At 38.9% G+C, this 27,958-nt stretch overlaps 1 protein-coding gene across 4 annotated transcripts in view; it reads right to left on the bottom strand.

Moving 5' to 3' along the window:
* Positions 1 to 353: 353 nt before the first annotated feature.
* LOC106872584 (vigilin) overlaps positions 354 to 27,958 on the bottom strand; it is a 64,935-nt gene continuing 37,330 nt past the window's right edge. For all 4 annotated transcript variants that reach the window (XM_089342608.1, XM_089342606.1, XM_089342609.1 and 1 more), the window contains exons 9-25: positions 26,222 to 26,329; positions 23,973 to 24,077; positions 22,669 to 22,747; positions 20,468 to 20,607; positions 19,299 to 19,517; positions 18,940 to 19,026; positions 17,343 to 17,474; positions 16,250 to 16,468; positions 15,196 to 15,282; positions 13,297 to 13,431; positions 12,666 to 12,884; positions 11,169 to 11,307; positions 9,039 to 9,205; positions 7,288 to 7,527; positions 4,558 to 4,776; positions 2,925 to 3,143; positions 354 to 595 (exon numbers count right to left, since the gene is read on the bottom strand). In XM_089342608.1, the coding sequence (XP_089198734.1) occupies positions 374 to 595; positions 2,925 to 3,143; positions 4,558 to 4,776; positions 7,288 to 7,527; positions 9,039 to 9,205; positions 11,169 to 11,307; positions 12,666 to 12,884; positions 13,297 to 13,431; positions 15,196 to 15,282; positions 16,250 to 16,468; positions 17,343 to 17,474; positions 18,940 to 19,026; positions 19,299 to 19,517; positions 20,468 to 20,607; positions 22,669 to 22,747; positions 23,973 to 24,077; positions 26,222 to 26,329 (2,736 nt within the window). In that variant the 3' untranslated portion in view covers positions 354 to 373. The remainder of the gene's footprint in view (positions 596 to 2,924; positions 3,144 to 4,557; positions 4,777 to 7,287; positions 7,528 to 9,038; positions 9,206 to 11,168; positions 11,308 to 12,665; positions 12,885 to 13,296; positions 13,432 to 15,195; positions 15,283 to 16,249; positions 16,469 to 17,342; positions 17,475 to 18,939; positions 19,027 to 19,298; positions 19,518 to 20,467; positions 20,608 to 22,668; positions 22,748 to 23,972; positions 24,078 to 26,221; positions 26,330 to 27,958) is intronic.

Genomic DNA, 27,958 nt, shown 5'->3' with positions numbered 1-27,958 from the left:
TGAAAAGGAGAGAGAATGGGCAAGCAGGGGTCCAGAAATTCCAAAATTTCTTTTGGTAAGAGAGGAGAAAAAAAAAAAAAGAAGAAAAAACTAATAATGCCCCCTCCTCCTAAAAAGTAAATATTATTAATAACAAAAATAATACAATTAAAACAAAACAAAAAAATACATATATATTCTGGTTTCTGGCCTAAATATATATAATTGAGGGGAAAAAAATGAACAAATTAATATAACTGAATTGAAGTATTCGTTAGATTAAAAAAATTTTTTTAGTTTTTATATTTTGGGGGGAAAAAACCTCAAAAAAAAAAAAAAAAAAAAAAAAAAGGAAGGAAGAAAGAAAGAAAAAGTGAAAACAGAAAGATTTAGTTTATTTTCGCTTGAGCGGCCCCCAAGCCTGGGATGGTTTTGGCAGAGGCACGACAGTTCCGAAGGATGGGAACTCATCAGTACTGTTGGTGTCAGGGACTTTGTCCCATGGGGCATCTTTCACAAAGAAACCTTTTGATTCTTTTGGTGCCCCATTAACATCGGGTCGGCTGGGTGTTTCGTGGAGTTCCTTCAGATACTCTTGGTCAATGATATCTTGGAGCTGTTGAAAATAAGAAAAAAAGAAAAAGATATATAAATCATCATTGTTTTAACGTCTACTTTTCCATACTGGCATGGGTTAGATGGAGTTTATCGAAACAGATTTTTTTATGATTGAATGCTCTTCCTGTCACCAACCCTCGTTTCCAAGCAAGGTAAGATTTCCCTGTGGCCAGACATGTTTTTGCAGAATATTGGGAAGGAATGACATTCATTTACAACAATTACACAATGTTGAGGCAAGAAGACAGAAACTTACACACACATTTATCTGTGTGTATGTGTGTACGATGACCTTTTTCAGTTTCTGTCCACCAAATCCACTGACAAGGCTTTGGTCAGCCTGAGGCGATAATAGAAGACACTTGTCCAAAGTGGCATGCAGTGAGACTGAACCTGGAGCCATGTGGTTATGAAGCAAACTTCTTACCACACACCACCTCTATGCCTGTATTTATATATATATACACACACACACGTAAGTGATGAAACAGAAAGTGAAAAATAATCCCAACTATGAAAAGAGACCAAAAGACATAACTGAAATGCTGAAATATGAGGCAGCAAACTCAGACGTTACACTAATGTTAGGTATGGAAGGCAACTGAAGACATAATACAAAATCTTAAATCTAATGAAACAATGTTATAAAGATCCATAACAGGAGAAATTTAATTAAAAATAAGAATATTTATAAAAGATGGAATCTCGAGGTTTCCTTCTGATGGATCTTGTCAGCAAATGTGGTTTTGTGTCAGCATCAGACATTATTATAGTGGGGGTTATTAGAGGGGAGAATCAGTAGAGCATGGGAGAAAACGTTGTGCCACTTCAATAAGTCTTCAGGTTCTGAGTTCAACTTGGCTTTTTAATAAAATAAATACCAGTAAAAAATACTGGGGGTTCATTTAATCACACATCCTCTTTTCCCTTAATTTAAGGTCAGACATCATTATTAGGGTGATTAGGTTTACGGAAAACTTTCTCCCAGCAGACACGGAGGCCCTTCAATAGCTCATACTGCTCTTCCTTTGACTAACACTCAGAAACGAATGTTTGTGGGACACAGAGTCAGTTAAGCTCTTAATAATCCAGCTAAAGAATTTTCCTTTAAAGCAGAAGTCCTCAACCTTTTTTAAACCATGGACCAGGGGATCAAGTGCATAATATATAATTTAATTATTACACATATAATTGATATATAATGCAAAAACTCCCTGCAAGCTGTGATAATCCATAAAATGGAAAAATAGAATTTAAAATTTATTCTGTGATCTTGGCCCCAGCCATTGGAGTCAGCAGGTTTAAAGAAACAGAAATAATTGAGGCAGGGTTCAAAATTACAAGATGACTACAAAATTAAATTTCATGGTGATCACATAAATTGTCATCATCATCATCATTTTAAGTCTGCTTTCCATGCTAGCATAGGTTGGATGGTTTGACTTGAACCGGTAAGCTGAAGAGCTGCACCAGGTTCCAGTCTGATTTGGCATGCTCATCCTAATGCCAACCACTCCCAAGAGTATAATGGGTGCTATTTACATGACATCGGCAATGGCCACGCAAATCATATTGCTTCAATAAATTTGAAATATTTTAACAAAAAATAGTTTCGAATGTGACATTCTTCAACAAAAGAATAAATCTGTATATAGAACTGCTTTCTGCAGTTAACGGTAATGAAATGTTGAGTGTTCACTTCAACTAATCTACTGGATTGTCAGAGAAATTCATTTGGTTCTTTCCAAAGTCATTTGAAGGAACATGAGGAATATTTTTGCCATAGTGCTTTGTTTTTTTTTTGTTTTTATTTTTATAGTTTTCTTCTGCCTCTACAACTTTTATTCATCGTTTATGAAATTTCAATAAATTTAACCTCATTTCAGACATGACGTTGGAGTGGCAAGTAGAAAAAAAAAATAACAAATTTATCAGACAAATAATGTTTAATACTAGTACTAAACACACGAGAGATTTGAACTTAGAACTTCAGAACTGCAATCTAAATTGACAGAGAATTAGAATTTAAGTATAATATTACAGCTTTAATTTGCTTCTCACACCTACCCAATAATGTTATTCAAAAAATAATCAATCATCATTGAAATTTCAAAGCTGAGATAATCCAAGATTAATTCAAAACAATATGAATAAATAGGCATTACATGTGACAGAGTTAACTTGAAGGCTAAAAGATTAAAGGCTGCAGGGATAATCTTGTCATCTGTATTATACGCCTGTCTGTCGCAGACACCACTTCCTCCAACCCACAAATATAATCCAAAGACATCCACAATAAATCTAGAATCATTACAGCAACTACTTACATATTCTTCTTCAAAAGCCATAAGATATTCTCGGCAATCAAGACAGTTCTCTTCAGCGCCGGTGATGGTAATCACGTCTGGCTCATCTGAGTCTGGGCGTGGGAACTTGATGTCCACCTTATACTCGTCCATCAGGCGTCGCACGTTGCGTCCTTTCGTACCAATTATACGTGGATGGACACGAGGGTCAATTTTCACGTTGATGCTTGACATATCCTCCTGCAAGACACATTTAAACACCGACATCATCATCATCATCATCGTTTAACGTCCGCTTTCCATGCTAGCATGGGTTGGACAATTTGACTGACGACTGGTGAAACCGGATGGCAACACCAGGCTTATATAAATATATACAACACATACAAACACTCCACACACATACAAAATAGATATACACTCACATATGAGCACAAGTACAGACACACCCACATACAAAATAGATTATGCATCAGGGATGGCTGTGTGGTAAACGGTCTCAGGTTCAGTCCCATAGCGTGGCACCTTGGGCAAGCGTATTCTACTACATACAGCCCCAGACCGACCAAAGTCTTGTGAATGGATTTAGTAGATGGAAACTGTGGAAACTTGTTGTATGTGTATGTATGCATGTGTGTGTGTATAAATATATTATCAATTGCACATACGTAGTATGTGTTTTGTTTATTTGCTGCTGTATACCTCCTGGGAAAGATCTCTACACAACACTGAGTGTTAAAGAACACCCGAATGTTACAAATCAGACGAGACAACTTGCCTCAGAATCACTGAGAATGATAGATATCAATATCCTGCCATTATTGCAGCTTATCAATATCATGTTCTTGGATCATCTCAGAACAAAGTGAATCTCTGGTCTACAACTTATATGCAAATATAGTGAAGTCTATTTGTTGATGTGCAAATGGACTGAAGTCACATGACTTATATGCAAATACAGTGAAGTCTGTTTGCTGATGTGCTGCAGCATGGCACATGGGAAAGAGAATTAAAAGCAGCTCTAGTAATATAAACATGAACGATTGCATATACACAATGTACATGCCTTGTTTCTATGCCAAATTTCTTTTGGGATAAGTGTCCTGGGATACATCTGTGTGAGTGTGTGTGTGCAACATTTGAATCTGTTTGATCTCATTTCCCTTGACAGCCAAAGTTGTGTAGTAACGCCTGCGCATGCGTAGTCTTACGCATGCGTAAAATTAAACAAGCAAGCGTTTCCCGCTCAATTCATTCTCTTTCTCGCTGGCCAGCGATTGAGCATGGACGTGTGTTTAAAGCTGTCTCTACATCTTTCGGTCTTATACTCGACAGCTCGTTATTCTCACCTCTAAAGATGTATAACTAAAGATTTGTATGTTTTACCAAGTAAATAAATGTTGTTTAAGTTGTTTAGTCTGGAGTTCAGCGTTCCGTCTATTTCTTTAATTTTATAGTAGAAAGTCAGGTATACAATCTAAAGATGTATAACCCACTTTCTACTAAAGTTGGATTGTTAATCTCCCTGTAATTTAACTGGTACTTAATCTATCAGCTCCATTATGGTCACAGTCCAATGACTGAAACAAGTAAAAGACATGAGCACAAGTACACACACACACACACACACACAGACTTTAAAAGAAATACCTACCAACTCATGGACAATTTCAAGAATAGCCTTCTTCGCCAAGTTGGCATTGTTCTCATATCCTGTGATGGTGATGACGTTCTGAACTTCGTTTCGTTCAGGGAACTGGATGTTAACATCATGATCTGAACGAATCTTGGAGATAACAGCTCCCTTTCTGCCGATAATCTTTGGGTGGTACTGAGAGTCCACCTCAACCTCCAGTTTATAACTACGCAACAGCTGAAAGGAGAAGCGAAGAATGACAATAACAATTAGTTTGAACATGACAGATAGTTTGGGATCCATTCGCAACAGTAGTAACCAAAGAAAGAGCAGAGAACATGAATTTTAAGGCCTCTGTATCTGCTATGAGAAACTAATCATCCTAATAATGCTAAGGCCATAAATTAAAGGAAAAGGGGACATGATAAAATGAACCCCAGTATTTTTCAAGTAAACTATAAAGGACAGCTTTTAAATACTTAAGATATACAAAATGGTTATGGTAGAGTCCCCATCAGTCCATAAGAAGTTTAGGGCCAACTCCCAGTTTTTCTAGCACATGTGTATTCCTCTCTGCACAGGACTCTGGTCAGTTGCGGGGCAACTCATTTTTACTAGCTTAGTCAACTGGAACAACATGAAATGAAGTGTTTTGCTCAAGAACACAACTCCTTGCCCGGTCCAGGAATTGAAACCACAATCTTACAATCGTGAGTGCAACACCCTAACCACTAAGCTATGTGGCTCCACTAAAATATACAAAAATGTCTTCTACAGAGTTTTCTTCCATAAATAAAAATTAGTTTCTTAAATCTAACGTCAGTAAATTGTGAATTAATGATGAAAGACAAAGTTAATTAGAGAAACATTTGTAGTCAACAATGAGAAGAATGGAACCAATTCCACTGCCACTCTTTATGTTCAGCTGCAAGACCTAAATATTTAGGTCCCCAGTAAATTACAGGTATTTGGATCTGCATTACATTGACAGATCACAATTGCGACAACTGTAATAATTAAATTAGCTGAAAAGAGAGGCCATCATTGTGACATGACCAGTTATTATATACACTTGATTATCATATACTCAAGCTACAGTTCTTATTGATATATATATATATATATATATATATATATATATGCAAATTTTTAAATTAAAAATTTTGGATATATAACCAAGGAGAACGATCCTTAATGAGTCTACTTTAGACTTTTTGCGGTGAAATCTCTTGCTATATTGGTAACGATTACATGTTTTTCTCATCATCAACACATTGTGGAGATATCATATGAACAAATATATATATATTATATATATATATATATATATATATATGAATATATATATAGATTGATAAAAAAAAAAAAACAACACGAGGACGTGCTACATGCAAAGTATCAATAAAATGCTCAGGAAAGGAAAGAAAGGGTGTTTTATGTTTCGAGCAAAGTTTTTCAGGAACAGGAGACAGAGGAAAGTCCAAAAGAAAAGGAAGACAAAGGAAAAGAAAAAAAAAACCCCACCAACAATCCACATTTGTAGTTACATTTGGGAATGACCTTTTTTTTTTACTTTCCTTTGCCTGTGAGCATAACGACGTTGTCATTGTGGGAACAGAAGTTGCAAAGGGTGATCAATTCAGCCCAAGTGTTGTTGGTCCAGAAGGATCCTTTTTTGAAATTGAATTGGTCGACTAGTACATTGCAGTCGTGCATGAACAAGTCCATATATATAATATATATCTGTGTGTGTGTATACTACTTTAGACTTTTTGCGGTGAAATCTCTTGCTATATTGGTAACGATTACATGTTTTTCTCATCATCAACACATTGTGGAGATATCATATGAACAAATATATATATATATATATATATATATATATATGAATATATATATATAGATTGATAAAAAAAAAAAAACAACACGAGGACGTGCTACATGCAAAGTATCAATAAAATGCTCAGGAAAGGAAAGAAAGGGTGTTTTATGTTTCGAGCAAAGTTTTTCAGGAACAGGAGACAGAGGAAAGTCCAAAAGAAAAGGAAGACAAAGGAAAAAAAAAAAAAAAAACCCACCAACAATCCACATTTGTAGTTACATTTGGGAATGACCTTTTTTTTTTTACTTTCCTTTGCCTGTGAGCATAACGACGTTGTCATTGTGGGAACAGAAGTTGCAAAGGGTGATCAATTCAGCCCAGGTGATGTTGGTCCAGAAGGATCCTTTTTTGAAATTGAATTGGTCGACTAGTACATTGCAGTCGTGCATGAACAAGTCCATATATATAATATATATCTGTGTGTGTGTATACTATGTTACACAAGTTATGACACAAACCAGCTAGTATTTATGATATATTCCAAATTATCATACAAGCCATAGCTATGTATAATCAGCTGAGAGGCAAGCTAGTTATCATATAAACTATAGTTTTGAGATATATATTTATTTATATATATACATGTCCAGCTATATATAAACTATGTTTGTAAGTTATCCTATATGCTATGCAAACTCTAGTTGTGATAGTCATACTCCAATTCTGATAAATGGATAGTTCAATGCAATCAATTTACCATAGAGACAAACTAGAGTTTTCTATAACTCACTAATAAATACATGAGGATATCAAAACAAACAATAATGGCACATCAGTGAAGAAAGGGTGGGAGAAAGAAGTTGAAGGGTGAGGAAACAAGTGAAGAAGGGGAGACATAGAGAGAGAGAGAGAGAGAAAGTACATACTCTGTCCTGTTTCTCACTCTCCAAAGCCGTGCACCTCTCTTCCAGAGCCTGTTTAGCCCCTTGGACATTGTTTGGAGGTCCTGTCACTTTAATAATGTTGCTTTTTTCTTCAGGTGGTGGCACAGTGATGCTGACTTCATGATCCTCCATCATCTTGCGCACATCTTTACCCTTTTGACCAATGATGAAACGGTGGAATTCAAATGGTACTTCCACTTCCAAGGTGATGGGGACCAGAGCCTAAACAAAAACAAAGAAACAAATGAAGAAATCGGAAGAGACGAAGACAAACTGATATTTAGCAAATCCTTAAACAAACAATTTTACTTACGACATTTGATGGCATCAAAGACCCATGGGAAAATTAGACAAACCCCAATTTCAGAATAAAAATGTTTTTAGTGTATTAAAGGATATGAGAAGCCAAACTACACCTGGGGGTGATTTTTTGAGACATTTTTGGGGATAAAATATGTTCTATATGCCATCAAATATGGAGTGTATACATACATACATATATATGTTTATGGTGCCACAAAAAAGCACCCAGTACACTGTAAAGTGGTTTAGCATTAGGAAGGGCATCCAAGTATAGAAACTATGCCAAAACAGACACACGGAGCCTGGTGCAGCCCTCCAGATTGCCAGCTCCTGCCAAACTGTGCATCCCATGCCAGCATGGAAAACAGATGTGAAATGATTATGATGATGATGTATATATCTGAGTCTAACTTCCAGGACTCAGAGTTGGTCGTTTCTGATCATCAGCTGCTAAGCCAAGCCTGGCTTCCTTTTGAAATATCCACTGACTGAATATTTTTTTGGAATATGAAATGAAAGTTTGAAAGAAACACTTATCTTTATGTTCTTCTGTTTGAAAATCTTTGTGAACAGGACCAACAAAGATATCTTAATGATTATCACTATACCCTAGTCACATCTACATCACAGTGATATCAGTGTATCCTAGTGACAGATCAGGTATTCCAGCAATATTAGTGATATCATATAGATATTGATATGTCCTATGACATGTATATAGGACATTGTTTAAGGATTAGCCAACGGATTTTGAGATCTGATGACAAGTGAAGCTTAAGGTAATCCCATAATCCAGCCTTATCTAATTTCAATACATATATATAGATAGATAGATATCAGTATATCGGAGTGATTTCACAATGTCCTAGTGACATCATCATCATCTTCTGCAGTTTCTTGCTGAACGATCTGCACAAATGATTTGTTTATAGTGATCAAATGTTCACGCTGCACATTAGCTCATTAGCATCAAATTGTCATTACCTGTACAGGTGCAGAGTACATCACACATCAAGTGTCAAAGTGGTCACAGGAACATGAAATGAAATGGTTTATTCAAAAACACGACATCGCCCTGTCCAGTGCCCCTGGACTGGCTCTTGTGCGGGTGGCACATAAAAGACACCATTTCGAAAGTGGCCGTTTTCGTGCGGGTGACACGTAAAAGCACCCACTACACTCTCTGAGTGGTTGGCGTTAGGAAGGGCATCCAGCTGTAGAAACTCTGCCAAATTGGATTGGAGCCTGGTGTTGCCATCCGGTTTCACCAGTCCTCAGTCAAATCATCCAACCCATGCTAGCATGGAAAGCGGACGTTAAACGACGATGATGATGATGATGATCTCACAATCCCGATTGTAACACTAACCACCAGGCCACATGCCCTCATCATTATAGTCGTAATTATCAAACAGTGAAACAATACTCACCAGTAATGCCTTTTTAGCTTCTTCACAGTTTTCTGGTTTGCCAGTGATGAGAATTACGTCGGTCTTGTTAGTGCCAGATTCCAGAGACGATTCCACATTTGGAATCACATCTCCATTCGGGATAGCAGTAGATGCATCGTCTTCAGGAGGGGTAATTGTGACACGCTCTGCAATGAGAACAACAGGTTAGGAGAATGAGGGTTCATACGAATATACACGTGCGTGCAAATACACACACACACACACACACATATACATCGTATATACAGTTAGATGTACAACTAGTACCATATGAGTCAGAGTTTCAGATAGATGGTCATCATCCAGTCAGCTTCTAGTATAATGGTTAGTTAACCGCTGGGCTTAACGGTGTTGCTAGATATGTTATACAGAGCCAATGTTGTGGAAAATTACAATAAACATTAGTATAAGTATTTAGTTCCTACAAGTGTTTCACCATTGGAGTTATTTGGAACTCAGCATTGGATGTTCTGAATGCATTTGGAACAACAAAGGAACATTTTTTATGAAATTTCGTTTCAGAAGACTAACGAAAGATAACTCAAGGAGACTTCAATGAAAAACTAAAACAAACTCAACACGTTCTTAGTGTTTCTTTTCAATACAATCTTAAGAAATCCTTATGCCCCAATGAATTAAAGTGTTGGGGAGCCTCAGCACCAGCCATGAGCAACCTGTGGCCCGCATGACTTTCTGAATGACAAGTCGATGAAAAATTACCTTGGATTTTGTTTTAGCAGTGTGGTCTGCCTAATGATGAGGCATGTCTCATGTGGCCAGCTTCTCAAAAAGGCTACCCAGGCCTGCTCTATGCAGTTACCTGATCTGCTAAAAATAACGGCAAAATCTCTCATAAATTACACCTATGCTCTTTAAAAAAAAAAAGAGTACACGGTAATGTTGCCTACCTGAAACTATGTTTGAAACAAGTCAGGATGGCCATAGTTGGATAGCCTTTGACCAGTGTTGTGCTGGTGCCATGCAAAAAGCACCCAGTACACTCTGTAAAGTGGTTGGCATTAGGAAGGGCATCCAGCTGTAGAAACCATGCCAAAACTGGCAGCTTCTGGTCTTTATCAGCTTTTGTTAAACTGTTCAACCCATGCCAGCATGATGATGATGATGATGATAGTTCTGCATGAGCTTAAGAACAATAACAACATAATTCACAAGGAAGAGAGAGACTTGGATACAGCTTGCTTGTCAGTTGAAAATTCTGTATACCAGACGCCAATAGGTTTCAGGGGTTATCAGGAGAAAATGTACATCATTTCAGGGCCTTCCTCTCGACAGCTTTGAAGAGCACTGCTCCCGCCTCCTCCTCTCATTGATGTGAAGTCCCATCTACTGGACTGACTGACAAGTATTTGATCACAAATTCTCTTTGGAATCCACAGCCCCCTTCAGATTGTGCAGTGACACAGGCTTGACTGACCACAGAGGTAAACAGGGACGTCTCTCACACCCACACATCACCTCTTCAAACAACTTTCAAAGATAATCTAAATCTCAACCACTTTTTGCTTATGGACCCTTTTGATTTCTCTTTTAATCTACTGGACCTCCATAGTTATTCGATATATTTTTTTAAAAAATCCTACTGTTTTCTTACAATAAAATATTATTACAAGTTATATAAAAAATTAAAATATTTGGCGTATTGTAGAAATTTATTGCACATAAATTTCAACAACATCTCATGTGCCCCTACCCCGCCCACTGGCCATGTGGACCTTGGTTGAGGACCACTGACCTAAAGCTGGCCCAAAATATTAGTGAGACAGATTCATAAAAGTTGCAAGCTTGAATAAAATATTTATATTGTAGTTTGTATGTAATGGGAGTTGTTGGTTACCAGAGGCCAGTCACTGGTTCACTACAGCTATAAGAGCAAAAAGGACAAAGAAGTATAATTTGGGTGAAACAATTATCACAAAGGGGTATTTGAAAGAAAAAAAAAATTTATAGTTTTGTTGCCAAGCTGCCAATGTTTGTTGTAAGATAAACACAGAGCCACACACACAAATAAACATATGCATACACAAACTGAAACACACAGGCACACACAAGCCCAAACACATACATACACACAAACGTGAAATTCTTTACCTCCATTAACCGGACGATCTGGAAATTTAATTCCAACATCAAATTGACGGGTTATTTCTTGCACCTTCTGCCCCCTGGCACCCATGACGGTACGATGGTATTTCTGTGCAATCACACATTCGACAACAACTTGTGCATCCTACGAAAACAAAAAACAAGAAATATTGTAAAAAAAAAAAAAAAAGATAAACTGTAATTCTTTAAAATAAACTCATTCCTGACATTCAGAAGAACTAATTAACATCATTTATTTAATTAGATTTATGCCTGTATTTCTCTGGCTAAACCACTGGCATTCTTGGCCCCCACACCTCCTCCCTGTTCACTATTATAGGGATGGAAATGGCTAGCTGCAAGTGTGAGCCCTGTAAGTCAGAGTGGCTGTTCCAGCACCTCTTCCTTACCATCTTCCAAAGAAACCCTTTTCCATTTCGTCTGCTGGGACCATAAGGCAAACTGACAAGACTTTTTAGGCAGAGGAATGACAAGATGGTTCTTTGTCAAATCTAGAAAACAATTTCATTAAGCAGTAATGAAACAAATTCTGATCAGATTGTAATGGTTACCTGCCCTTCAATAGCTTAGTTAGTCCACAAGAACTTCCAATAAAATAATGAAATTAATTAGCAAACATTATAAGTGCAGGAGTGGCTGTGTGGTTAGAAGTTTGCCTCACAAACACATGGTTCTGGGTTCAGTTTCAAAGTGTGGCATTTTGGGTGTTTTCTACTTTGGCCTCAGGCTGACCAAAGCCTTGTTAGTAGTGGATTTGGCACTCAGAAAACGAAAGAAGCCGTGTGTGTGTGTGTCCTTGTCTTGACATTGTTTGATAGTTGTAAACAAGTGTCATTGTCATGTAAGCAGTGTCATTAATTTCCAATCTTCCGAGAAAACATGTCTGACCACAGGGAAATATTACCTTGGTTGGAAAGAGTTGAGGGTTGGCAAGAGGAAGGACAACTGGCTGTAGACAATCTGCCTCAAATAAACTGTCCACTCCATGCAAGCATGGAAAAGTGGACGTTAAAACAATTATAATGATATATACATTGTTGTTGGCACTCCGTCACTTACGATGTCGAGGGTTCCAGTCGATCCGATCAACAGAACAGCCTGCTCGTGAAATTAACGTGCAAGTGGCTGAGCACTCCACAGACACGTGTACCCTTAACGTAGTTCTCGGGGATATTCAGCGTGGCACAGTGTGACGAGGCTGACCCTTTGAATTACAGGCACAACAGAAACAGGAAGTAAGAGTGAGAGAAAGTTGTGGTGAAAGAGTACAGCAGGGTTCACCACCATCCCCTGCCGGAGCCTCGTGGAGCTTCAGGTGTTTTCACTCAATAAACACTCACAACGCCCGGTTTGGGAATCGAAACCGCGATCCTATGACCGCGAGTCCGCTGCCCTAACCACTGGGCCATTGCGCCTCCACGATATATACATATACATGCACTGTTGTACACACACAAAAGAAAAAGCAAAAGAAATGCTCACCAGGTCAGCAACAATTTCAAGAATCTTGCGCTTGGCCCCTTCAACACAGTCCTTGGCCCCCTTAATAACAACACGGTCACTCTTAACCCCGCTCCGTGGGAAACTGACAGTGACACCGCCATAATCCTCAGCAATTTGCCGCAGAAGACCGCCGCGACGGGCAACAAAATAACGATGGTGCTTTGGGTCAACACTGATCTCTCCCTCCACAATGTTGTCCTGGAAACAAGAAAAAGATGGGAGACGGGGGATGAATAACAGAGTAGAGAAGGAGGTGGTGGTGATGGTAGGGGTAGTAGCAATAGTGGTGGTAATAACAGGTTGAAGTTGTAGTGGGGGGGGGTTAGTTATTGTGGTTATAGCAGTACAAGATGTAGTGGTGATGGTGGTGGTAGTAGTAGTAGTAGTAGCAGTTGTAATAGTAGCAGTAGTAATAATAATAGTAGTAGTAGTAACAGTACTAATAGTAGTAGTAGTAGTAGTAACAGTAGTAGTGGGGGTAGTAATAGCAGTAGTAGTAGAAAAAAATAGTAGTTGTAGTAATAATACTAGTAGCAGTCAAACCCCCAAAGAATTAAACAAGAGACAAGAAGAAGAAGACCAAGTCTTTTAAAGAATGAAGACTACTCACCAAATTTTTGATTAGATTTTCTAATTCCTCTTTGGCTTGTTCCACAGCTTCCTTTTTGCCAATGACTGAGATAAGTTCAGGATCACTGTCATGTTCATTGGGGAAAATCACTCTAGCACCAGTTTTTTCACGAACCTAAGGATAATAATAATAATAATAATAATAATAATGGATAATAACAACAACAATACCTTTTACTACAAGCACAGGCCTGAAATTCGAGGGATGGGGGCCCAATTGACCAGTACATAATTGGTGCTTCTTTCAGCAACCCAGAAAGGATGAAAAGCAAAGTCAACCATGCCAGAATTTGAACCCAGAAAGTGAAGATGGACAAAATGTTACTTAGCATTTTTCCCAGCATGCTAATGATTCTGCCAGCTCGCTACCTTAATAATAATAATAATAATAATAATGGTTTCAAATTTTGCCACAAGGGCAGCAATTTTGGGGGAGGGGACTAGTTGATTACATCGACCCCAGTGTTCAACTGGTACTTATTTTATTGACCCCGAAAGGATGAAAGGTAAAGTTGACCTTGGCAGAATTTGAACTCAGAACGTAAAGAGACAAAAAGCCACTAAACATTTTGCCAGAGGTGCTAACAATCTGCCAGCATGATGCTTTCTTTAATAATAATAATAATAATAATAATAATAATAATAATAATAATCCTTTCTACTATAGGCACAAGACCTGAAATTTTGGGGGAGGGGACCAGTTGATTACATTGGTCCCAGTGTTTCACTGGTACTTATTTCACCGACACTGAAAAGATGAAAGGCAAAGTTGACCTTAGTGGAATTTGAACTCAGAACATAGTGACAGGTGAAATACCACTAAGCATTTTGTCCAGTGTGCTAACGATTCTGCCAGCATGTTGCCTTCCTCAATAATAATAATAATAATAATGATAATAATAATAATCCTTTCTATTATAGGCACAAAGCCTGAAATTTTGGGTGAGAGGGCTTTGATCCTGAAAGGATGGAAACAAAGTCAACCCTCACAGAATTTGAACTCAGAACGTAAAGATGGATGAAATACAGTTTAGCATTTTGTCTGGTGTGCTAACAATTCAGTCAGTTCTCGTTATCATTATAATAATAATTCTAAATAAATAATCAGAAAATCTTAATGCACCTTTTGCTATATCTTGCATGTATATCACTTTGTATAACAACCACCAACAGTTCATATTGTTTGCCAAATGTTTGGCATTTTTGCTCTCCACTGTGAATGCTTTTGGAGAAAATAATTATCTCAAGCAAGACATTAAACTGCATCTAGAGGGAGTGGGCTGAATACTCCAGTCCAAGAATTCAAGGGTGTTGGAGAGTCAGGAATTACCGCTTAGTTACCACTACTCTGTTCTGGCCCCAGGGTGGTAATATCTCACAAAGGTTTTAGTCGTGAACCAAATAGCAGAAGATGGTCCTATGGCTAAAGTACAGCGAACTGAGGGGGTACAGACCCCTAGATATGTGTTATACTGGTTCAGTATTGTGTGGACAAGCTTTGATGCCATGTGGACCAGTCCCCGTGGAAAGGTTAAAAGGCCCTGTACCTTTAGGAACAGCTCAGGAAGGCAGAAGGCTAGTAGAAGGAACTAAGTAAACCAGCAGAAGGGGATGGTATCACTTGTTCCTGGAAAAATTACGAACCCTTAGACTTCGGTATGCAGGTCCATGATCGCTGACACTTGTAGGTAAGATCATATATACACATGTATGTGTTTGTGTGTGGGATCAGTGAATTTGATGTGTAGACAAACAAGAAGCCTTCTATATTTCTCTCATTTAATTACCGAACATATGATACCTGTTCAGCTTTTAAAAACTGGAAAAATGCCACAAAACACTAAAAACACACAAAAAATTAAGCCCAAAATTAACTCACCTTCTTAATTTTACTACCTCCGGTGCCAATGAGAAATTTATGGTAAGCTGGTTTTGCTCGAATGGTTGCTGTATAGCTGGACAATTGCTACAAGAGAGAGAAAATGGTAAAAAAAAGAAATCTTTTAATTAGTAGAAAAACTATTTTAATCAAATCATTATTCTGGCTTATAAATCAGAAGTTAGTTTAATCTTTCAACATATAGATTATTCTGTCAAATGTAATCCTGATTTATTCAAATTGCTTTAAATTAATCCTGCATTATCTCATAGCTTTGAGATTTTGCTGTGATTGCTTATTTTTAGAATGACATTGTAGTGTAGGTATAAGAGGCCAGATCTGGTTGGTTTGAACATAAATCAGGGAGAATACTTGGGGCTGGATATGACTGGTTTAGATGATAGAGGGTTTAAAATATGGCAACAAAGTGAAATGTGTTGTTTTATGGCATAAAATCGGAGAGAAACTGCAGACCTCGGACATGGAGCAAAATCTACAATTCCTCAATTCAAAGTGGATTTTTTAATTGGTTTTTAATTTTACTATGGCTGGATATAGATACTGTAATTCATCCATTGTTGTCAATGATGACAAAGGACATCACATGGGAGAAGAAGACAAAGCACAGTGTGGGCATTCAGTCCGATGCGTGCTCAAAAGGCTCTGCTGCAGGTTGGCCATGGATGGTCTACAGGCACTGAAAGCAAGGGGTTGGCTCTGGACTTGTTTTCTTTGAGGCTCTGCAAGCCTGTTCTGTTTGTAGGTGGCACCTCTGTTGGTGCATCTTTGCAAGGCAGGGTGGTCTTGTGCTTGTGTTTTCCAGATGTTGGGGGTTGATCTCTAAGTTAGTATTACATGTAGGAACGGAGGGAGGAGAGGAGAGAGGAGACGTAGTTATGGACTGGAGAAGAGACACAACTGTGGAGTAGGAGGGAAGGAGACGTAGCTGTTCAAATAAAAGACAAAGTAGAGGAGGAGTGAAGCATAGAGAAAGTTGTTTTAATATCATTATTATTATTATTAATGTTGTTGTGCTTGTTGTTCCTTTTCCTACCTTTTCACTTGTCAGTTCTCGCAGCTGTTTGCAAGCATTTTCTGCATCTTCTGGTGGTCCTCGAATCACGACTTTATCACAGGCACTTCCTTCAGGTGGGAAGCGGATATGTACACCACTGCAGTCATCTAAAATAGCGCGAATCAAACGGCCTTTGGCACCAATAATGGAATTGTGGAACTTTGATGGAATTTCAACAGTGATCTCTTTAATGTTAGCCTGAAAGAACAAAAAAAAAAAAATTAAAATTCTAATTAAGTAATTATTATCCATTATACAATTCCAACCAGTCTAGCTCTATCCTATCACAATACACTCCAGAGGTCAGGAACCTCCACTTCCAAAAGCGTTTTCCCAGAAAGTCTCAATCTTAATCTAAACTCATTATGGCAACGTTTTTTAGCTAAGCTAGAAATAGCACCCATGTCTACCTCACGTTAATCCTGCATTATCTCATAGCTTTGAGATTTTGCTGTGATTGTTTATTTTCAGAATGTCATTGTAGTGTAGGTATAAGAGGCCAGATCTGGTTGGTTTGAACATAAAATAGGGAGAATATTTGGGCTGGATATGACTGGTTTGATATTCAAATTATTGTCAAATAACCCTTTAATATTCAAATTATTGTCAAATGTAATGCTTATCTACTTGTTTTCAGTTAATCTAGTATTATCCTGTAGCTTCAAGATTTCAACGATGTGATTGTTTATTCTCAGAATGACATTGCAGGGTAGGTGTGAGAGGTCTGATCTAGCCAGTTTAAATGCTAAAGGCCCAATTGTGGTGACATTAGATATTTTCTTTAACCCTTTCGCATTCAGATTACTCTGTTAAATATAATGCTTATTTATTCCAATTGTTTTCAATTAATCGTGCATTATCTTATTGCTTTAAGATTTCAATGATGTGATTGTTTAGTTTTAAAATGACATTGCAGGATAGGTGTGAGAGTCCAGATCAGACAGTGAGAATATTTTGGCTGGACATGGCTATTTTAAATGCTAAAGGGTTAATCCTTCAAACTAGGAATTAAAAAAGGATGGAAAATTATTTAAAATGAAATAATAATTTTGAGCACAAAACCGTTCCTTACCAAATCCTTCTGGATTGCTTCGATCTTCTTCTTGGCCAGTTCCACATTGGCCTTCTTGCCAGTGATAATGATCATATCAGAATTCATATTCTCATGAGGTAACTCGATCCGAGTGTCAGTCTCATCACGAATCTACAGAAAGGAAAACCAAAAATCATTTCTCAGCAGAACCTGGGGAAGGGATTGAGTAGGTGGGGGGCCGGGACAAGGGAAGGGATTGAATAGGTGGGTGGGTGGGGAAGGGACTGAGTAGGTGGGTGGGTGCAGAGATATTGAAAAATTTTACAGGATCAGAGTTATTGGTTCTAATGGGTCAATCACAGATATTGATTTTACAACAGTAAGGGTAACAAGGGATTGTTTCTGCAACTCAGGTGGAACAAATATCACAAGGTGTGTGTGTGTGGGGGGGGGGGGGGGCAGTCCCAAAGCACTAAAGTATCAGTTTCTTTACCAGTGTTTGAATCTTTTATTCATATATCCTCATCATCATCGTTTAACATCCATCTTTCATGCATGTACTGTTCCATTATTGACAGGACCAATGAAAAAAATGTACCCATCATTTAATAAACACAAGATTTAAATGTGGGCTGCTGTAGGTTTCATCTGATAGCACAATGGTTGAAAGATTGTGCAACACACAGCACTCGATAGAAACTCGCTCAACTATTGTATTGTCAGAACATGAAACTTATAGAAGTAGCTCACATTTAAATCTCGTGCTTATTAAATATATATACAGCAATCCCTCATGATATCATGGTTCACCTGTTATGGTTTATTATTTAAGCTTACGTCGATTCCTCCGTGGTGTTGTTTTGCATTTATAATAAAATAAATACATACAAATTCTCTTTACTCTTTTACTTGTTTCAGTGATTTGACTGCGACCATGCTGGAGCACTGCCTTTAGTCAAGCAAATCGATCTCAGGACTTATTCTTTGTAAGCCTAGTACTTATTCTATCGGTCTCTTTTGCTGAACCGCTAGGTGACGGGAACATAAACACACCAGCATCAGTTGTCAAGCAATGCTAGGGGGATAAACACTGACACACACACACACACACACACACACACATACGACAGGCTTCTTTCAGTTTCCGTCTAGCAAATCCACTCACAGGGCTTTGGTCGGCCTGAGGCTATAGTAGAAGACACTTGACCAAGATGCCACGCAGTGGGACTGAACCTGGAACCATGTGGTTGGTAAGCAAGTTACTTACCACAGCCACACCTGCGCCTGTTTCTACTTTGTGGATTTTCACCTATTGCAGGGGTTTTTGGAATGTAACATCCATGGTAATTGAGGGATTACTGTATGTGTGTGTGTGTGTGTGTGTGTATAAATATATATACACACACAGAGTATAGGCTTCTACATAGTCTTCATTTATCAAGTTCAACTCACAAGGCTTTGTGAACCTGCAGTGATGGTAGAAAACATTTGCTCAAGATGTTGTGCAGCAGGATTGGACTTGAATCACAGTTACAGAGCCAGCCTCCATGCCTGTACCTATATCATGTGTAATTAGTTAATTATCATTTTTTTTTAATGTGAGAGAGTGAGTGAGAGAGTAGGAGAGAGAAATTACCTTTTTAATTGTGGCTCCACCTTTACCGATTATGTTTTTATGGAATTCCTTGAATATTTGAACCTGGGCTTGATAATTGTTGGTGACCTGAGAAAGAAAGATTGAATGCCAAGAAATATAAATAAATAAATAAATATAAATAAAGGAACATAAATAAATAAAAACACTGGGTTTCTGATACGCCCACAAGCTTTATCAGATGGGATTAAATAAAGGTTGATCTGGATTATTCTGTATTATTGGTGAAAATAAACTCATGACAAATCCACACCTGGGCAAATTTCACAGGAATTCAGAGCTTCAAAAATATTGCAAAATGCATTAACAAACATGACATATACAAACATAAAAAAACTGACCAGTTCTTGTTGGTATTGACTGAGGTGTTGGTATGCTTTGTCGACATCGTTCTTTGGACCACGCAGAGTAACCACATCACTCTTCTTTCCAGCATCGGGGAAGCTGATCTGGACTTGATTAAATTTATCCCTGATTTCCCGGATCTTCTCACCCCGAGCTCCGATAATGGTTTTGTGGAAGCGCTGTTCAATTATTATATCTCTGCTTTTTTCATTCTCCTAAAGAAAGAAAGATTTAAAAAAAAGGGGCTGAAATTATTTTCTGGAAACCAAACATTTGATCTTAGATAAAATTCAGAAACTTTAATTACAGTAATCCCTCGCCATATCGTGGTTCACCTATCACGGTTTATTATTTAAGCTTATGTTGATTCCTCTGTGGTGTGGTTTTGCAAATAATTAAGAAAAATATACAGTACAGTACTGTTTCTACTTCGCGGATTTTCACCAATCGCGAGGGGTTTGGGAACATAACACCCACGATAGTCGAAGGATTATTGTGTTTATAGAATAGTGCTGAGTAGTCCTTCAAGAGCACTATGATGTAGTGCAAAACTGCATTGTTTAGTAGAGGGTGGCACAGTGCAGCTCAGTGTAAGATGGTCAAATTTAAAGTAGTGTAGTGTGATGTGGAGTCATTCAGTATGGTTTATTATAGGGTAGTGTGGGGGTAGTTAAGTGTAATGCAATATTCTCAAGGATACTGTCAGTATTAATAGAAAACTCAATAGAGGCATTAGGAAGGGCATCCAGCCAGAAAAACCATTCCAAATCAGACAACTGGAGCCTGGATAGCACTTCGACTGGCCAGCTCTGGTCAAACCATCCAACATGGAAGACGGACATTAAAGGATGAAGATGACAATCACAGCTGTACACACACATACACACATGCGGCGAGTTGGCAGAAACGTGAGCATGCCGGGTGAAATGCTTAGCGGTATTTCGTCTGCCGCTACGTTCTGAGTTCAAATTCCGCCAAGGTCGACTTTGCCTTTCATCCTTTCGGGGGTCGATTAAATAAGTACCAGTTACACACTGGGGTCGATATAATCGACTTAATCCGTTTGTCTGCCCTTGTTTGTCCCCCCTGTGTGTAGCCCCTTGTGGGTAGTAAAGAAATAACACACATTGAATAAAAATAAAAGAAGAGAGAAAAGAGCAGTTACCATTCTCTGAGCCATTTCTAAGAGTTCTTGCTTGGCTCTTTGTACACCGTTTGGATCTCCCTCAATCCTAATAATGTTACTGTTGTCACTGTCTGATGGAATCTGAATAGCCACACCAGTCTCGTTTTTGATTCTAGAAACTGAACAAACAAACAAACAAATAAATAAACATGTAAATAAACAAAGAAAGACAGAAACAAACAAACAACGGCTGCTATTTATGATTGTAATTTTGTAATGAAAACTCTGATTTTCATGAAAGACTTTCTATAGCAAAAAATAGACAGATCAATAGTCAGTAGCTGTGTCAACATTGAAAATCCTGCAGGATCCAGGATAGGGCGCCAGTCCCTCACAATTGCTGAAGATATGTCTCTCTGCCCAAACCACACCTCTGCACCATTGACAGCCCAAATTTGGATGGTGAGATCTGTAAGCTCTCACAATATCATCATCATCATCATCATCATCATCGTTTAACGTCCGCTTTCCATGCTAGCATGGGTTGGACGATTTGACTGAGGACTGGTGAAACCGGATGGCAACACCAGGCTCCAGTCCGATTTGGCAGAGTTTCTACAGCTGGATGCCCTTCCTAACGCCAACCACTCAGAGAGTGTAGTGGGTGCTTTTACGTGTCACCCGCACGAAAACGGCCACGCTCGAAATGGTGTCTTTTATGTGCCACCCGCACAAGCCAGTCCAGGGGCACTGGCAACGATCTCGCTCGAAAATCCTACAGGAGCCAGTCAGGCGGTACTGGCAACGGCCACGCTCAAAATGGTGCATCTCATGTGCCACCCGCACAAGAACCAGTCCAGGGGCACTGGCAACGATCTTACTTGGCTTGCCGGGTCTTCTCACGCACAGCCCATTTCCAAAGGTCTCGGTCCGTAGTCATCGCCTCGGTGAGGCCCAATGTACGAAGGTCTTGCCTCACCACCTCAGCCCAGGTCTTCCTGGGCCTACCTCTTCCACGGGTTCCCTCAACTGTTAGGGTGTGGCACTTTTTCACGCAGCTATCCTCCTCCATTCTCACCACATGTCCATACCAGCGCAATCGTCTCTCTTGCACGCCACAACTGATGCTTCTAATGTTCAGCTTTTCTCTCAAGATACTTACACTCTGACGGGTATTCACATTGACATTACACATCCAACGGAGCATACTGGCTTCATTCCTTGCGAGCTTACGTATGTCCTCAGCAGTTACAGCCCATGTTTCACTGCCATGTAGCATGGTTGTTCGTACGCATGCGTCATACAGTCTGCCTTTTACTCTGAGTGAGAGTCCCTTTGTCGCCAGCAGGGGTATATCCCTCACTAATTGATTTGGCTTGACATCAACAACCACCATCTTTTAACAGCAGGAACCTGTGTGTGTTTTTCCTTGAGGAGTTTTGTCCACCAGCAGGCATTCTCCATGGGCCCAGTTTCTAGCAAAAATTTGCCAGTTTGTCTGACCAAATTATTTATTTCAGGGCTGATCTCTGCACCTCATACCTTTCACAACTGACCTCGGCATCTAATGACCTTCACAACTCACTTCTGCACCTCATGACCTTCACAGCTGACCTATGTACATCATGACCCAGCAAAGGGAAGATAATCACGTTCCCGCCTCAGGCACAAAATCTTTAAATAAACACATAATTCTAAATCTTTAACAAGAATTATGATCAGTATGAAGTTAAGGTGCTAGACAGTTAAACACAAGGTTTACAAGATCAAACCTTGGTACAGCTACTGTTTTGGGTGCACTGTCGGCAAAGAACTGTAAGCATTGAACTTGCCTCAGTTTGCTTGCCTAACTACAGGTTCTGTTAGAATTTCCCTTCCCCATCATCATGACTAAGTCAATAATTTCTAGCTCAAGGGCCACATTGTGTCAAACAAACACTGGAGCATGATGAAGTCTTGGGCCTATCGAATCCTGTCAAACTATCCAACTTATGCCAGAATGGAATATGAATGTTAAATAATAATAATAATAAATTCAAATTGCAAGAGAGATCCCACTCAGAGATGCAAATACACACTTTCAAACACACATACATCTACACATGAACACACAGAGCTGCACCTGCATACATAAACACATCTACATATGCACTCACATCTACATGCAGACGCATACATCTTCACATGCACACACAACACACACACATCCCCACCCCCAAACATTGTCCTCCAACACTTACTATTTGCACCATTCTTCCCAATGATATGTTTGTGAAAGCGCTGATCAATTTCAATCTCAGCAAAAGCCATTCTTTTCCTCTGCAAAACAAAATTACAAAAAATAATTGATTCATTCATTAATTAAAATTTTTAAAAGTGAAAATAAAATACAAAGAAAAATAAATCGTTGGAAACTTGTTTAAGTCATTCTTTGAAAAACCAAATTTTTTCATTGAAAATGTATTGTTGCTATCGATTGGTTTGGTCTTTAGAATATTCTGGATTGGTTTGGGAAATATGAATGAGAAGGAGACAGAGAGAGAAATGGTGGTGAGACAATTGGAACGTTTGGGTGAGAGAGAGAGAGAGAGAGAGTAATTATGTTAGCATAGGTGCAGGCATAGCTGTGTGGTAAGAAGTTTGCTTCCCAACCACATGGATCCAGGTTCAGTCCCACTCTGTGGCACCTTGGGCAAGTGCCTTCTGCTATGGTCTAGGAATGATCAAAGCTTTGAGAGATGATTTCATAGACAGAAACTGAAAGAAGCCCATCATATGTGTGCATACATATGTGTGTGTGTGTGATTGTATGTGTCTTTGTGTCAGTGTTTGTCCCCCACTACCGCTTGACAACTGGTGTTGGTGTGGTTATATCCTTATAACTTAGCAGTTCAGCAAAATAGACCAATAGAATAAGTACCAAGCATTAAAAAAAAGTACTGAACTTAATTCATTTGACTAAAATTCTTCAAGATTGTGCCCCAGCATGGCCATAGCTTAATGACTGAAACAAGTAAAAAATGAAAGATATGTGAAGGGAGTGGGGGGGGGGGGGACAGTAATGAAAGTGTTAAGAGTGTAAGCGTGCAAGAAAGAGAAAGTAAGTATTCATATTTGCATCAAGATGGCCGTGTGGTAAAGGAGTTAGCTTTCCACCCATGTGGTATTAGGTTCAGTTCCACTGCATGACACCCGGGGCAAATGTCCACCAGGCTGGTCAAAGTGTGGGGGGGTAAGATGGATTTGGTGGACAGAAGCTGAAACAAGCTGGCCATAGATGTGTGTGTGTGTGTGTGTATATGTATGCATATGTGAGAAAAGAGAGATAAAGACAGACAGAAACAATGCAAAGAAGAGAGAGAGTGTGTGTGTGTGTGTGCAGACAGTTTGCATGATAAAGAGAATGTGTGGGTGTGTGCGTGTGTAAGAGTGAGAGAGAAGAGAGAAGACAACATGAACCTGTATATTATTCTGTGTGTGTGTGGGTCTCCCCCAGTAAATGAGTGAGTTTGTGAATAATAAGTGTGCGGCTGAACATACTTACCAAATCCTCAATACACTCAGACAGTTTCTGGACACACTCTTCAACTTCATCAGGGGGTCCTTCAATGTTGATTTTGTCCTGCCCTTCAGTGAATTCAATGTGAACCTAAAGGAATTAAACGAAAAAAAAACAGTGGAGGAGGAGGAATAAAAATTAAGAACAACCAGTTTCATACATATGTATGCATGAATGTATGTATGTATGTACATATCGTTGCTATTATGTGAAACTGTCATATGTCCAAATTTGGCCAAATGTTTTTTTGTTTTTTTTTCAATATTTAATTTTTCATGCAATAGCCAGTTCTTTTGGTCAAACTATCATACCTCCAGCTGCTTCAGATGAAAACTGTCAAAGTGTAGTAAGTCCCATATATGACAGTTTTGCAAAAATATTTCTGACTGAAAATATCACATCTGAATGGAGTTACGATTTTATGCCTCCCAACAAAGTATTATTGTTAAGCTGAAACTGTTTCTAATCTAAAAAGAAATGGAATGATGAAACTATTTTTTCATTTGCTGAAAAAGTAATGTTTTGGACTTACGACAATTTTGCATAATAGCAATGATATATATATACATATACATATATATATATGTATATTAATTATTAGTTACAAGAGCAATATTCTTTTCTATTCTGAGCACAAAGCCTGGAATTTTGGGGGAGGGGGGGGGCAGTCGATAGTGACAAATGCAGAATGTGTGGTGAGAAGGGTGAAATGGTATGGCACATCATTCATGAATGCCTGAAATCGGCACAACGAGAATACAAATGATGCCATGACAATGTGGCAAGAATGATCCACTGGGAGCTCTGTGGAGATCATGGCCTGCAAAGAGCAACAACGTGGTATGAGCAAACCCCAGAAGGAGTCACCGAGAATGAGAATTGCAAAATCCTGTGAGATGTAGTGGGATCTAGTTCGATCACTCAACCTGACATCGGAAACCAGATATTGTTGTGGTATATACCGCCTGACTGGCCTTTGTAGGGTTTTCGAGCGAGATCGTTGCCAGTGCCCCTGGACTGGCTCTCGTGCGGGTGGCACATAAAAGACACCATTTCAAGCGTGGCCGTTTTCGTGCGGGTGACACGTAAAAGCACCCACTACACTCTCTGAGTGGTTGGCGTTAGGAAGGGCATCCAGCTATAGAAACTCTGCCAAATTAGATTGGAGCCTGGTGTTGCCATTCGGTTTCACCAGTCCTCAGTCAAATCGTCCAACCCATGCTAGCATGGAAGGCGGACGTTAAACGATGATGATGATGATGTATGATAATCGACGTAGTATGCCCCAGTGACAAAAGGATCAATGTGAAAGAAGATAAAATAAACAACTATGACGATTTGAAGTGGGAAATATGAAAGTTGTGATCAATAAAGAGAGCAGATGTAATATCAATAGTAATTGGTGCACTTGGATGTTCGAGGGCTGCTCATGGAAAAACCTCATAAAAAAACCATGGGTACTCTGACTTTTGGGGCATGTACCTTTTTTCCAACTACATGCGTATGCTCAGGGCAAGCCCATTCAGTCGCACCATTCTCGTCGCTTTCATCCGCCTTTCAGCAAACTGGTTAGAAGACAACACTTCCCCCTCCACCTTTATTTTCCTTTTCAAGTAAAACTTAAAGAAGTTGATCAAGGATTGGTCGAGAAAAGGCGTTTGTCTTCAGCCCCTTCAATCTCATTCACCATACCTCTTTCACCATGGCCACCAGGCATATAAAAACAATAATAATAATAATGATGATGATGATGATGATTTCTTTTATAGCCTTGATGCAGTACCAAGCACTGGCTCTCATGGCTTCTGATATTAACTGATTCGAAGTGTCATGTATATTCTTTTGTCTTGTTATAAAAGATGGGCTACAGTAAATATTCTGCTCAATGCCACAGATTTGCTTGTCAGTTGTTTGACCGTAACCAGTTGAGCATGTCCCTTGGTGGCTGACGATATGTGCATCTCTGATCACGAGCAGAAGTAATGGGGGAGCATCATAGCCATATGTTGAGAGGAGTTCTTTGGGGTTTGAATAATTCACCTCTGGAAACATTGGGGAGAGTGAGGATTTTGAGACTTGGGTGTTAAGCATCATAGAAGAAGACCATGTGAGACCTTTCACTACAGGTTGTTGTCTGCTCTTACAGAATTAGCCAGAGCAAGCGAAAGTGAGAGCTCTGAGAAGTGAAATGGAAATAATAATAATAATAATAATAATAATAATAATGATCTTACCTTTGGAGTGTTTTGCGTGATTTTCTTAATATTGGAACCCTGTTTGCCAATAATGAACCTGTGAAGCCAGGCTGGGGCCTTCACTTCTTCCACAATCACACTGTTTGCCTGAAGTAAAAAGGAAAGGGTCAATAAGACAAAAACTTTGACTTTGTATAAACATTACACACACACACGTGTACACAATCATATTCCACAGGATATGGTCTTCCTACATCTGAGTAAGCAACAAATGTGTTAAATATGATTGTACATCTGCATAATACATTCAACACTGGCTGCTTTGTGCACTTCTAGTTTATATTTAGGCGTGTGTGTGTGTATGTATGCATAGAGATAGATTTATAGATAGATAGATAGATAGATCTGCATATGATCATGACGATGATAATAATGATGGCTGTCCACTCATGACTGAAAAAAACCATCACTGACCATTGCCCATGAAAAATGCCAGTAATGCTCTGCAAGAAATTACTGCCCACCAGACAACTTCACAAAGCACCTAACAAGCCTTTCTCCATCCTAGTGTCATAATCCAGAAAGAGGCCAGGGCAAGATGTCCATATCAATATGGGTCGCAGGCTCAGGAATGTGGGAGCCCCATGATCTCAAGTGCAAGCCAAAGATTCCCAAAATATCCAATGCCATTTCCTGCATACCTGGTTTTATATCAGAGTGACCTTCTCCTAAAGACAAGCTTTAACAAAATCTGAGGGGTGCCTCACTCTCAGTGGTCTTCCAGCACACCAGGCATCAACCTGGAGTTTCTGAGGGCCCATGCTATTGCTAGATAGTTGTTGAACCTACACTATGTTCATCCTTGCCTTGATCTTAGTCCTGCTGGGTTTCTAGCAATCCTCCTCACCAGGCCAGCCCAGTGGGGATGCAGGTTTAATCACTGATGACCCGACCACACAACAGGCTGTACAGAATTCCATGTTGCCAGTAGCACTGATGAGACACAGCACAAGTGACCTGACACACACACACAAATTTTTATATAAATATGACCCGTCCTTGTTTTCTTTGTATCATCTATCTGGATGTTTTGTTGTCCCTTTTTTGTATCACCTAACTGTCTGGATGTTTTGCGTTCTTGTCCCATTTTGTATTTTTTATAAATAATATATGGATCTATTTTAAAACGGGGGCGCCAGTTTTCATTTATGTTTTATGTAGTGTTTTTGGTACGGAAAGACTTTTAAACTTCGTATACTTATCTATTTTGTGTTATAGAACAGAAAAATATTTTTGTATTCGAATTTATTTCATGTAAAAAAATTGTCTTATTTCGATAATTTCTACTAATCACTGACGTCTATTCAGTTGAAAACAGTTAGCGCTGTAATGGTGTATATCGTATTAATCCCCTAACCCTAACACGAACCCTAACTAGACTGTTAACCGTAACCGTAACCCTAACCCTAACTCGAGAATCCGAACTCTAAAATTGTTACACACATAGATACGCACTGCGTAATTTATTATATAAACAATATATGCGTATAAATTACGATTAAACTGGATGAAATATGTCACAGGGAATAACATTTTTATGACCGCCCAGCAGTAAACTCTATTCAGCTGAATAGACGTCAGTGATTGGTTGAAATTACAGAAATACAACTTTTACATGGAATAATTTGCGAATTCCTTTTTTTTTGTTAAGAAGACTAAAAGTAAAAGATGTTTTATATGACACATTCTACCAGTGTCCCAAGTTTCAAAGTGTTT

This window comes from Octopus bimaculoides, chromosome 26 (genome assembly GCF_046866305.1).
Source record: "Octopus bimaculoides isolate indiv1 chromosome 26, ASM4686630v1, whole genome shotgun sequence".
Taxonomy (NCBI): Eukaryota; Metazoa; Mollusca; class Cephalopoda; order Octopoda; family Octopodidae; genus Octopus; species Octopus bimaculoides.
The sequence above is the reverse complement of the archived record's forward strand: the minus strand, read 5'-3'. Positions and strand labels throughout refer to the sequence as shown.